This window comes from Gouania willdenowi, chromosome 6 (assembly GCF_900634775.1).
Source record: "Gouania willdenowi chromosome 6, fGouWil2.1, whole genome shotgun sequence".
Lineage (NCBI taxonomy): Eukaryota > Metazoa > Chordata > Actinopteri > Blenniiformes > Gobiesocidae > Gouania > Gouania willdenowi.
In genome coordinates, this window is record NC_041049.1 from 65,225,784 (window position 1) to 65,239,114 (window position 13,331).

At 38.5% G+C, this 13,331-nt stretch overlaps 1 protein-coding gene across 1 annotated transcript in view; it reads right to left on the reverse strand.

Moving 5' to 3' along the window:
• grm8b (glutamate receptor, metabotropic 8b) overlaps positions 1-10,511 on the reverse strand; it is a 146,870-nt gene extending 136,359 nt beyond the window's left edge. Inside the window, exons 1-2 of the mRNA XM_028450538.1 lie at positions 10,062-10,511; positions 5,577-6,342 (exon numbers count right to left, since the gene is read on the reverse strand). Of these exons, the coding sequence (XP_028306339.1) occupies positions 5,577-6,119 (543 nt within the window). The 5' untranslated portion in view covers positions 6,120-6,342; positions 10,062-10,511. The remainder of the gene's footprint in view (positions 1-5,576; positions 6,343-10,061) is intronic.
• Between the last annotated feature and the right edge of the window lie 2,820 nt (positions 10,512-13,331).

A 13,331-nucleotide genomic window follows, 5' to 3' on the forward strand; every position in this document is an offset into this window, starting at 1 on the left:
TGTATTTTCCTGCAATGTTGTAATTCTTTGTATTTTTATTGTATTATTGCTTTTGTTTTATGTATTTTTCTGTCGTTTTGTACATTTACTTTGGGAGCCGCATAAAATTAGACCGACGGCAGCATGTGTCCCTTGGGCCACCAGTTGCCTATGTATGCTATAGAAGTCTATGTCTGCTGATTGTATATAAATGCAAGATTTAAAAAGTATGTCCAGTGCTGAAAACAAAGTGGTGGATTCGATGTTTGCTGGTTGGAGTTCTGACAGCGATGCTGAAGAAAACCTCTGCATCAGCACAATATCGCTCTTCTCTTCCCTTCACCTCTTCTTCCAGATCTCTGGAGGCATTTCCAGCTAATTTTAGATAAGTGATGTTGTTAGGGCTTTCTGTCCTCATTAGACAATTCAGTGATGAACACATGCACACAAATCATGCAGCTTATCGCTAATTCAGTGCAGTAGAAATTGTTTGCTGCTGTGCACAGCAATGCGCCGCCTTCAGACACAGTTTGACGGCACGGGTTACAGCGAGATGAGGCAACAGCTGCGACAAACTCATCCTGGCAAAATTACTCCAAGACAAATCCATCTGAATGCCTTATTCACGCTGACCCTAGCTTGGGAAAATGTGATGAAATTAATTAATGTGACTTAAACCACTCAGAAGACGAAGTTCCAATGAAGCCGAAACTAATTGGGCTAACCATAAAAATATGATTATTTTTGATGACCTGTGGGTAAAACGCAACAACAGAAACATTTCCTCATCAAATATGTTTCATAACTTTTGCAATTTAAAATCGTTATCAAAAATGAAATATGGAGGGAAGCCAAAGAAATCGGGTATATTGTTGTCAGAACTTGGTCCTAAGATGCAGTCTGATGCTGCGTTCACACCGAATGCGTCTTCTGCGGCACCGGACGCACCTGCTGCATGAAACGTACCGCAGGGTCCGCAGGAGAAAAAAATGTCCCCATTTGCATCACACGCACGTCTGAAGCGAAGCCCCGCCCACCAGCAACACATCCAACTCGATGAGTTTCACTGCCTGCTGAAGCGAGAAGCTGCACTCCTTTTTCTTCTCTTATAAACATAAACCACCAGTGAAAAAAGCCAGTGTGATTAGCGTCTAATGCTCAGTGCTGACTTTCAAAGATGAAAACTACAGAAAACTTTCACCTGCTACTACCACCTCCTCGCTGATTCTCCTCCACCGCAAATCCTTCCTAGTCTGGTCCCGGTTATAAAGGTTGTGTCATACAGCTCCAGGTGGTCACACACAGCTTCTACTCCATGGTTGAATGGGTGAACAGACCCGTGTCTGTGTTGACGCGTGACATCATCAACAAAAACTCTGACTGGCTTTCGTCATGCAAACAGCCGCAGGAGTTCAATATTTTCAACTCTTGCGAATGTGCGGGTGTGCGTAAAATCACAGCCAACCCACTTGACGTGCAGATCGCACCGCACTGCTGCACTGGACACCCTGCACTCTATCCATTGACTTTGTATGTAATCTGGATGTACGAACATTTCGTGACGCATCCGGTGTGAACGTATTAGATGTTTACCTTCTCCCAGGGGTGGACTGGGGCCAAAATCCAATATTTTGCAACTTCCATCTTTGCCCCTTTTGAAAACTTTTTTCAGACTACCCCTTGCCAATAAATATCCTTTTTTTCCTATTTTTTGTTCATTTTTGCAAGTTCTTTTTGGCACTTTTATCCAATTTTTGCCATTTCTTTAATTTTTTAGCCAGTTTTTATCGTAATAAGCTAACTTTTGCCCAATAAATACCACTTGTTTCATTTTTCCCCTATATTTAGCCTCTTTTTGTTCCATATTTTTGCCCTTTTTCACTTTTGTTTGCCACATTTGGCCTTATTTTACTATTGTTTGCCACATTTTGCTCATTAAAGCTACCCTTTGCCATAACATACCACCTTGTTCCTCTTTATTTGCCATTTTTTTTGGCCATTCTTGATTGCTTTTGGCCCATTTTTGTCACTTTTCACCCTTTTCTTGCCACGTTTTTGCCACTTTTGGACAATTTTTGGCCACTTGTTACCATGTCTGCCTCCACCCGCTCGTCAAAAAAAAAAATGTAGCGGACCAGACCGGTTCACTTGGGGTCGACGGCCCACCGGCACAATGGTTGATTATCAGTTACTATGTCTGAATGATGATGCACTGATTATTTCTCCTACCACTAATTTAATGACTATAACAAAAATATTCTCTCTACTGGGATTTTGTCGACAGAGATTCAGACAGTTGGAATTTTGTCATGCACGGGAAGGGAAATAAATTGATGCTGAGATTAGAAAAAGTACAAATCTGTAAAATCAGAATGTATCAGAATATTTTAAGCTTAGAAGGTAGACAGCTGTATAAATTCTTGTTTTTAACTCTATCTAAAACCAATATTTTTCCACTCTGTAATATGAGGATCTGCCTTTCTTAAGGTTCAAAAGAGAGTACCATGACAGAGTAATTTTATCACTATTAGAGGAGCCGAAAGCACTTCACGTTATTTGTCCCAGTCACACGTTCCCACACTCTCACCAGAACATTCACACGCCGATAAAACCAGAGTGGCTGTACAAGGCCCAAACCATTCATGGGGAGTGTGAAAGAACACATTGACACGTTGTCATGTGTCGCTGGGAATAAAAAAATACCAACCTCTAAAATGAAGAGTGACCAACTATAACCTGAGCAACAGCCGCCCCTCAGACAAACCTGGATTTCTGTGCTTTTTCTTTCAGCGAATTGGTTCGTTTCGAGTTGGATGAGGATGACACTCACTTTTTCAATCACAAACACAAGATGGGGAAGTTGTAAAAGCACAGGAACCAAGACAAGACACATTACCCACCTAATTAAATATATTGTGTGTATATATACAGTATATATATACTGTATATATATATACTGTATATCAAAAAGATAAACGTAACTAACAGAAGCAAATAAAAACCCAATTGAATAGAAGGTTTTCACGGCACGTCATCACCGCGTCATTAAAAAGGGAATCGCCATAATGGAGGTACTCAGGAGGTAAACAAAGCAGATTCCGAACGTCAAACGAAAGGAAATGGTGAATTATTGCCGTGCTTTTGGCTGTACCAATCGGTTAGACCGTGAAAAACATTTGGAGTTTTATAGACTGCCAAAAATTATAACAAATCAGGGAGAACAATGTCAAAAGTTCCCAAAAGGAAAGGAGGCACTTGTGGTTAGCGAAGCTAAACCAGGATCTACGAGGCAAACATCTGGACAACATCTGAATTTATGAGGCCCATTTCTTGTCAGGTAAGTGACTCTTAACTCATTTTCCAGTGTGATGATAAGAATATAATTCATATCAAGCGACTGCATGTGGCATTATTTACATAATTATTTAAAAGCCTGCTGCAGTAGCAACGCAGTTCTTAAAATGAAAAGCTAAAATGTGCTGTATTTCTCATTGTATTTCAGGTAAAAGGTCTGACCTTCATCAAAAGGATGACCCAGATTGGGTTAGGGTTAAAACCAGGTAGTTGATGATCAGGATACGCAATAGACGGAAGATTCTCCGGGTCGTCGTTGATCAAAGACGAGGGAGCCAACACGTATATTTTAATTTCATTTTTGGATTTAAAGGGGCTCAATTAGTTTGTCATTTATAAAATGTTTAATGTTTTTCTATCATTGTTACTTTCTCAAGCGGGCAGAATTTGATGCTCTAAAGCAGGCATGGGCAACTAGCAACCCTCGCTCTAATTTTGAGCGTCTCTAGAATGAAATGCTTTTAAAAACACACACAAAATTACAGAAATACAAACTAGACAACATAAATACACAAAATGGCTCCAAAAACACACAACGGCAACCCCCCCCCCCCCCAAAAAAAAACCAATGCCAAATGAGAGAAAAATTATAAAATTACAAAACAACAACAAAAACACAGAAAACGGATACACGAAAACTCACAAAATGACAACAAAGGCACACAAATTGGCTCATAACCCACAAAACAACAACAACAAAAAAAAGACTTTAAATGATTTAAAATAAAACTTACATAAAACGTCAGCAAAACACATAAGACAACAAAAGAAGGCGCAAAATGAGAAAAAACAATCACACAAAATAAAACAAAACAAAAATGCATGAAATGACAACACAAACTTATTGTTCTTCCCTGTGTCAATGCTCAGATTGGTCATTATTCTAAACTCTGACATAAATGTTGATAATGTAGCCCTCGAATAAGAAAATCACTTTTTTGTGGTCTCGCTGTGATAAAAGTTGCCACCTCTGCTCTAACGGGCCGAAATTGGCCCCCGGGCCTTGAGTTTGACACGTGTGGACTATAGCATCAATCCACACCATCACCTCTCCCACAACGAACAAACCAAACAATGTCTTCTTCATCCTTGGGTGTATTTGACAAATCAACTTAAAGCCTTAGGCACACACCATAAGTTAAAAAATCCTCATATACAAATCCTCTAAATCCCCAATTTGTTGGTTCATAGCTGAAGAAGCCTCCTGGGTAGGAGGTTATCATCATTACAATAACTAAACTCCAATAAGCTTCAATATTTGCACCTAATACTCTATGGTGGAACATGTAAACAGGCCAAAGCTGGTAAATACCTCCAAACACAGAGTCAGAAATAGCTTGAAATGTGAGATCAAAACAAACAAATTCCTCTGTGAACATCTAAAGTACTTTTACTTTCATGTTTCCTCCAGTTACATGAATGGGAAGAGACCTCCTAAGTGAAACAAGTAGGAACAAAAAGACTAAATAATCACCAACACAAAATGAAGAACCTCACAACACAGAGTGACAAACGCCACAATGCAACACAAAAATGAAAGCGCACACAAATACAAACCACACAGCACAACACGAAAGCGCACAACACAACATGAAAGCAGTCCGGTATAAATCCATGAAGAAGAGTGACAGAAAGGATCAGGCCCGTGAAAGGATCGGGCACTGACACAAACGTTAACATCACTCTTCTTTGTGGATTTTTTAATGTACCAACGTTAACGTCACTCTTCTTCGTAGGTTTTTTATGTACCAACGTTAACGTCACTCTTCTTCGTAGATTTCTTTATGTATCAACATTATTGTCACTCTTCTTTGTGGATTTTTTTAATGTACCAATGTTAATGTAACTCTTGTTCGTAGATTTTTTATGTACCATTGTTAACGTCACTCTTCTTCGTGGATTTTTTTAATGTAACAACATTAACGTCTCTCTTCTTTGTGGATTTTTTAAATATACCAACGTTAACGTCACTCTTCTTGGATTTTTGATGTACCTCCGTTATTGTCACTGTTGTGTTGTGGGTTTCTTCATTTTGTGTTGTGAGCTTTTAAGGCCAATAACAGTGTCAACACGGAACATAAAAAGCTTAGGTTTGGTTTGGACTGGGCTTAGTCTCAGAAACTTCTATTTGCCTAGTTATTATAGTGGTAAGATAATCCTTTCAGCAAGGATTTGGTATTGGTTAAAAAATGGCAACATTCTTTCAAACCTCTGTGTTAAACTTCAATAGCATCATCTCTTACCTTGAAAAGTCGCAGAATATTAGCCACCATAATTGAAACTGAGCTAGCCGATGCACCAATGACACCGACCACTTTATCTGGTTTGGCAAAGATGGGTGGTTCTCCATTAGTACAGCGAACATCTGAGCCATCCCTCTCAATGAGTGCCTGGACAAAGGTGAGCGACTGCTCCAGGGCGTAAGTGTCTCGAGAGCACGTGTCCAGGATTCTCGCCCCCAGTGTCACATTGGGCAGCAGTTCTGGGTCCTTGTTGATGAGGTCGATGGCAAAGAGCATGGCTTCGAGCCGGTGGATGCCCTTTTCCTTTTTGAGTTCACCACAGGGGGCGCCCCTCTCCCCACGAGCATGCACAGGAAACAGGCCCCCCAGGATAATGTCTCCGTCCAGGCGGATGGAGTGGGCGTACTCCTGCAGAAGCTGTTGGGATTCTGCCATCCCAGTGGGCTTCTGTGATGCTGAACCTAACAGCCAGCAGCTCTTTAGCATCAGGAGGGTAAGGAGGGAATGACTGGAGCCAAATGGGGACTCTGAACCTCTTGCCATTTTTCTGATTTTCAGACTCCAAGATATGAGGGTAGTGGATTTATAGCAGAGCCAACAGTGCAGGCGGTGATGTTATCATGGAGTCGCCCCTGAGCACGGTTGAGGGGTCCCACCTATTAGCAGTTATCCCGAAGCATCAGTGCCATACAGGTTTCTCTACGGAATATCTTTTTTCAGAGAAGAACTCCAACTTCTCCATACAGCTTCCCATTCTTCCAGATAACTGAGAAAGAAAAGATAGGAAAACCGTTAAAAAGATTGTCCTATTCCCTCCTCTCTTACAACACCTATCTCTGAGATCCTCTAACTCCTCATTATAATCCATATCAGTCATTATAAGACCTCAGATTTTTAATGCTTTGATTTGTTAATTTTCCTCTCTCTATCACTCAAGTATAGTGCTATCTCATTTGAGAAACACTGATCCATATCATAGTTTGGTTAGATGGCCGGTTGGATGGGTGGGTGTGTGTGTGGGTGTGTGGTCCTCTTCCTCCCCAGTGTCTTATTTTGCTTTAGTTACTTTCATAATTTATCACTGAATCCTTTTACTTCAATTGTTGATGTTGTTCATTTTAGTCAGTGTTATTGTTTGTGTGTTTTACTTGAAGAAAAGAAGAACACACACAAGTTGATTCATTGTATACTTAGTGTATGTTTATATACTGTCTGAAAATGCTGTAATAAAAACATTTGAAAGAAAATATTGTCTTGTTCCTAAATCACAATGACTTAACATTCTGAGATAATGCTCTTTTAGAGTAGCTGTTTCTCTGTACAGTAAACCTAATCATCAGGATATCAGTGTTTGTTTTGATTGATGACTGGGATGCTGCCAACCAACACCATTTTCCTTTTTTTACTAGAAACAATACTGAAGACCAACTCTCAGTGTCAATAGGGAAGCAAAGTTAGATATTTCTGGTCAAATACACATTTTGAGTACACATACACAATCTGCCTCAAAGTAAGTAACAAAGTAAGTGTGTTGGTTTCAACACACATGGTTGAAACCAACGTGTTGTCATCAAACTCTGCAGAAGCATGAAAACGAGCCATTCATTTGATTCAGGTGTGTTGGAGCAGCGACACATCTAAAAGTCTCAGGAATCCAGCCCTGGAGGACTGGAGTTCCCCACCCCTGCTTTAAAGGGATCCTCCACTGTTTTTACAAATGTGGCCTAAAACCTTTGAAATGTCCTTATTAGAAGATCTATGCCTAACAAAGCGCATTATTTTTGCACCACATTTGTTTTATTAACTTTTTAAAAAGGAGTGAAGGCATTTAGGATCATTTAGCAGCTTTTTCAGTCAAAATGATAACGTGTGCTGCTTTGGGTTGCTCTAAAAATCAGCAAACGTTTAAAAAGTTGATTTAATAATAATAATTTAATAAACAGCACAAGTTGTCATTTTGACTGAAAAAGCTACTAAATGATCTTGAATGCTTCACCTCCTTTAGAACTCAATGGACTAAAATGGGCGAATGGCGTCATCAATGACGTAATTTCAACATGGCGGCGCATAGGGTAAATTAGTCCCAGTTTTAAAGGTTAATAAAACAAATATGGTGCAAGATAATGTGCTTTGCTAGGCATAGATTTTCTAATAAGGACATTTCAAAGGTTTTAGGCCACATTTGTAAAAACATTGGAGGAGTCCTTTAATGCCAGTTGATGTTATGCCAAGAGAGTGACTCTAGTAATCCAAGGCAATAACTAGTTTAACTAAACCTAAGCCAACAGTTCTATGGTTGTAAAGTTACCAACAACCTCTGCGGAGGAGCCTTTAGACAGGGTTGGGGTCAATTATTATTGTAATCGCGTAATTGATAAATAATTATAATTATGGTGCAATTATAATTTTAAATGCAATTTAAAAAATCTGTTGCTGTCGTAATCGTAAACAAATCGTAATTGAATTTTGATAACTGACTTTGTAATTGTAATTGCCATAAAAATTCTATAAAAATTGTCAATTATATTTTATCACAAAACTTGGGAACCTTGTTACAGTTCTGTGTACAGTTCTACACATATGTAGTTAACAATTATTAAAATATGTTTTATATCAAGCTTTTCCACATTTCACCATAAAAATAAATATAGAAAAAAAATTGAGGGGTATACTGACAGAAAAAAGACGCCCACACCAAAAATATTAAAGCCTATATTTTTATTGATTAGGAAGTCTAACAACGTAGGAAAGAAATTAGATCATAGATATTTGTTTTTAGTATATTTTACAGCTGATTTAGGACCCGTTATCATAAGAGATGCTAACAAAAAGCTAACATACATTATTTATTTCAGGCTCAGTAATTGTAATTAATTGTAATTGAACTTTAGTAATTGAGAATGTAATGGAATTTACTTTCTGAGGATACATTTTTTTTGTACTTTTATTGTAATTGGAAAAAACGCTGGTCAGTGAAATCATAATTGAAGTGTAATTGAACATGGGTAATTGAAAATGTAATTGTATCTGAAAAATGTAATTGACCCCAACCATGCAATCAAGTGTAAATCTTGCAAAAAAAAACATGAGCCCAATTTAGCAAAAAATGTGTGCAGGAGTTTTTCTGAATCACTCCAGGGGTTTTCTGGTTAAATTAGACGTTTCTCACTGCAGACCTCATGTTGGGCTGCAGCTCTTCTGCTGCAATGTGGTGAAATCACAGGAGCTGAGATGTTCCAGAGGGGAAACAAGTGCCTTTACTGGTAATGCTGAGGGGAAGCTTTCTAAGAAATTATCTCAGAGTTTTTTTTTCCTGTTGAACTTAGGTGATCGCCTGTTTGGTAGCTGTCATTTAGTGATAATATAAACGAAATTAGTTGTACACGAACAGGCTTGTTTCAAATATGGGGGTACATTTTAAATCTAAGTGCAGCTCTGATGCTACTGTATAGGAGCGTACAGTGACATGCTACAGTAGTGCTGAGTGTGAATCCTGTCTTTCTGCTAATCTGGGTTCCTGACTCACATGCTGGTGGACCTTGGATGGACCTGAAGTCATGCAGTGTGTTTCTATAGTTCTCTGTGATTGACACCCTGCACTGTAAATGCCAACACTGCTAATTGGATGATGATCTGCAGGCAGTCGATTTCAATGAGTAAATACAGTCATGAGGCAGATCTATGGGCTCAGCATCAAGGACCACACTCACATTTCCTCCTCTAAAATCACCATCTTTCTGCTTTCCTCTTGCTTTAAATATCTTGTCATCACGTTTTGTTCTCCTTTACTTTTTCCACACATCCTCAACTGGTCTAGGATTCATAAACAGGACACAGGTGCATTCACAATAGACAATTGATGCTTTGATTTATGTGGGCGTGCAGGGTACATGCACATGCACGTTAGTGGCGATAACACAAGTTGCATTAGGCAACTTCCCAAAAATTGTATTTCAAGAAGTTGGAAGGAATATATAGGCTGACATAATACACAAAATAACTCCCGAAAAAAAGACAAATCGACAGCAAAATGCAAAAAGTACACAAAAAAAAATCAAAAAATACACAAAATGACAACAAAGACACACAAACAAACAAAATGACGACATAAAATAACAACACATTGCACAATAGCTCCAAAGAGACACAAACTGTCAACAAAATTGCACAAAATGACAGGAAAACACAGAAAGTAACAACGAAAATGCATAAAATCACAGTAAAGTACACATAATTACATAAACTAAAAACTGACAAAACAACAAAACCAGACAAAAAAGATAACAAAACCCTTTTCCTCCCCTGTATTAATGCTCTGTTTGGTCATTATTCTAATGCTGACCTGAATGTTGATAATGTGGCCCTCGCATCAGATACAATCACATTTGTGTGGCCCCCACTGTAATAGAGTTGCCCATTCCTGCAGTTGAAACAATGAAGGACACACTGTGTGTTAATGATAAACGATGCGTTCAGGTGACCCACCGGTTTCCTCCACAGCAGGTGCAGGTGTTTCTCCTCACATCACACCAACATTGTCCACAAGATTCCCAAACAACAACAACAACAACTTCCAGGAGTGCGTTTATAAGTATTTAATCCAAGTATCCAGCATGTCCAGGTCCTGGAGGAAGAAGAGAAAGATCCCTGGTGCCCACTCTGTCCACGCTGGATCTCAGATCACTGCCTCATTTTGGTCCTCAGCACTAGAACGCGTCTCTCCTCCCGGTGCTGAAAGTGCGCGTCGCGGTGAGGCGCGTCCTGCGTCACGGGAATGAAAAAAGAAATAAAAACAAACAAACAAACAGCCGTGGATTGTGGAGGATAGTGTGAGGCCAGAGTCAAAGTCACAGGTTCGATCACGAACTCCCTCAATGCGCACCTCATGCAGCCAGAGACGGTATGTGCGAGGCTCACTGAGTCAGACTGACAGTCAATGACTTCCATCACGGCGTTGAGATGCGCCTTCTGAGCCAGTGCACGAGGCTCCATAGGCGGGGGTAAGACGACACCTAGCGGATACACACTGTAACTGTTACAAAGTCAGACTGAACATTTAAGTTAGACTCTAAATTCTAAAACTCTATCTGCATGTTTCAGTCCCAATGCTTTAAACAAGATGTTTGGACTCATTTCTGTTCACATATGGAATAGATTGATCTAAACTGTTTATTTATTTATTTATTTATTTTAGAAATAAAAAATTGGAAGCATTTTGTTTGCCAAATTCATAAAGTTCATCATTGTATATTAATCCCTTATTAGCCACAAAACTGTGATTATCTGATCTGAGGGCCACATTATCACTTTTCATGCAATAACGACCAATCTAACCATGAGAAAACAGGGTTTTTTTCTTTGTTTGTTCTCTCTTTGTGTAGTTTTATTTTTGAAGGAATTTTTAGAAATGTTGTGTTTTTTGAGTCATTTTGTGTATTAATCTGTCATTTTGAGAATTTCTGCTGGCATTTTGTGTATTTTACGAGTCATTGTATGTGTTTTTGTTATTTGTTGTGTGTTACCTTTGCATTTTGTTTACTGTTAATGTTTATTGTTGTCTTTTTGTAGTTTTTCTGCATTGTTGTCGTTTTGCGTTTTTTTTTTTGTTATTTTGTGTAGTTGTTTTAGCATTGTGAACATCTTTGAAGTCATTTTGTACATGTGTTGTTGTTTTGTGTGTTTAGGTGACGGGTTTGTGTGTCTGATGTCTTTTTGTGTGTTTAACGAGTCTTTTTGTGAATTTTTGGAAACTATTTGGGGTTTTTGTTGTTGCTTTGTGTATTTATTGTTTTTTTTGTGTACTATGTTGGCCTTCATTTTACTTCCAATTTCTTGAATTACAATTTTTGGTTGATTTGTCTCGGAGCCGTACAGATTTATACCGAGGGCCGGATGTGGCCACGTCCTCGTGGTGAAGAACCTGAAGGAGTTCCTCCACAGTAAGATGGTTCCCGTCCTCAGTCTCCACGCCATGACGGGGCTCCTCAAGGACTTCCTGAAGAACCTGAAGGAGCCGCTGCTCACGTTCCGCCTGACCCAGGCCTTCATGGACGCAGCAGAGGTTTCTGATGAGGAGAACAGCTTCTCTCTGATGTACCAGAGCATCAGTGACCTGCCCAAAGCCAACAGAGACACGCTGGCCTTCCTGGTTCTGCATCTGCAGCGAGTGGCTGAAAGCCTAGAAACCAGGATGGACATGAACAACCTGACCCTTTGTTCTTGGTCCAACAATCGTGGGCCACGCCGTCCCCAACCCAGACCTCATGACCATCATGGGGGACAACAACCGCCATTTCAAGGTGATGGAGCGCCTGCTGACCATGCCCAGTACTTACTGGGACCAGTTTGTGACGCCATGAAGGCGCTACAGTCGCTACATTTCACCTTTAACTCAAAACATGAAACCAAATATTGTCCAAAAAGAGCCTTTGTCAAACCCGCTATTTATTTTGAAGGGCTGCATGTTTTTTGTTTTTATTTAAAAATTTACAACATACAGTATATTATAGTTATTTTGTGTAGTTGTTTTTGTATAGTTGTATGTTTTATTTTGAAAAACCCAGCTGTGGGTATCTCCATTACTTTGCATTTTATGTTGGCTGTGCTTTTATTGTGATGGTTTTTCAGCTCATGTATCAGAATCAATCAGAATCAACTTTATTGACCAAGTAATGTATTGAATACACACGAGGAATTTGTCTTGGTGAACTGTGCTCTCTCTGATAGTGTAAACATTATATAATAACAATCAACTAGAATAAAGAAAAATAAATAAAAAAAAAGAAGTATAACATAAATATAAAGAGTAGTTAGACTAATATGTGCAAACTAAATAAAATAGCAAGATAATAATAATAATAATAATAATAATAGTAATAATAATAATAATGAAATGAAATAAAAATACAATAATAATAAGATAATAGTGCAGTAGTGCATTGATGAGTAGTATCACCCAGTAGTTGAAGCACTTTTATTTAGTGACTGAAAATAAATGTTTTAACGCCCACCTCCTGGACCTGTTTGTCTGTGATCATTAATCCTTCTCTGTCTTTATTTGTCACAGTTTGCCATGTTTGTACACACTTACACTGTGGTGAAAATGCAGTAAGGCGAGAAAAATGTGACAAATACCCACATTTCAGATGTAAGGCATAATAACTGAAACTGTTTGGAATATTTTTTTTTTTAAGATAAGGCTATCATAAGACCTTAAAAACTAGTACAAATAGGATTAGCAGACTTAAATTGGGGCTAAAATCCAGTAAGGCATGAAAAATGTGACAAACGTTAAAATTTCGGAAGTAAGGCTATAGTAAGGAATAAAAATTTAAAAATGTTGGCTTCTTTCTTTAACTTGGGTGAAAATGCAGAAAGGCATGAAAAATGTGAAAAAAACACCCACTATTCGGAGGTAAGGCTATCATAAAAACTAGTTTAAATATGATGAGCACACTTAAACAGGGGTAATAATCCAGTAAGGCATGAAAAATGAGAAAAATGTTACAAACTCCCAAATTTCAGAGCTAATGGCTATAGTAAGGCATAAACATGTAACTTTTGGATTGTTTTTTTTAGATAAGGCTAACATAAGACCCTTAAAACTAGTTATAGAAATATGAAATAAGAGTAAGAAACTTGTTGAAAAAAAACATGAAACCCATTTATTCAACTCAGACATTTTAAAGATACCAGACACACACATTATAACATTTAAATGACCCATCAACCATGCACAAATAACAAGTAGGTGCG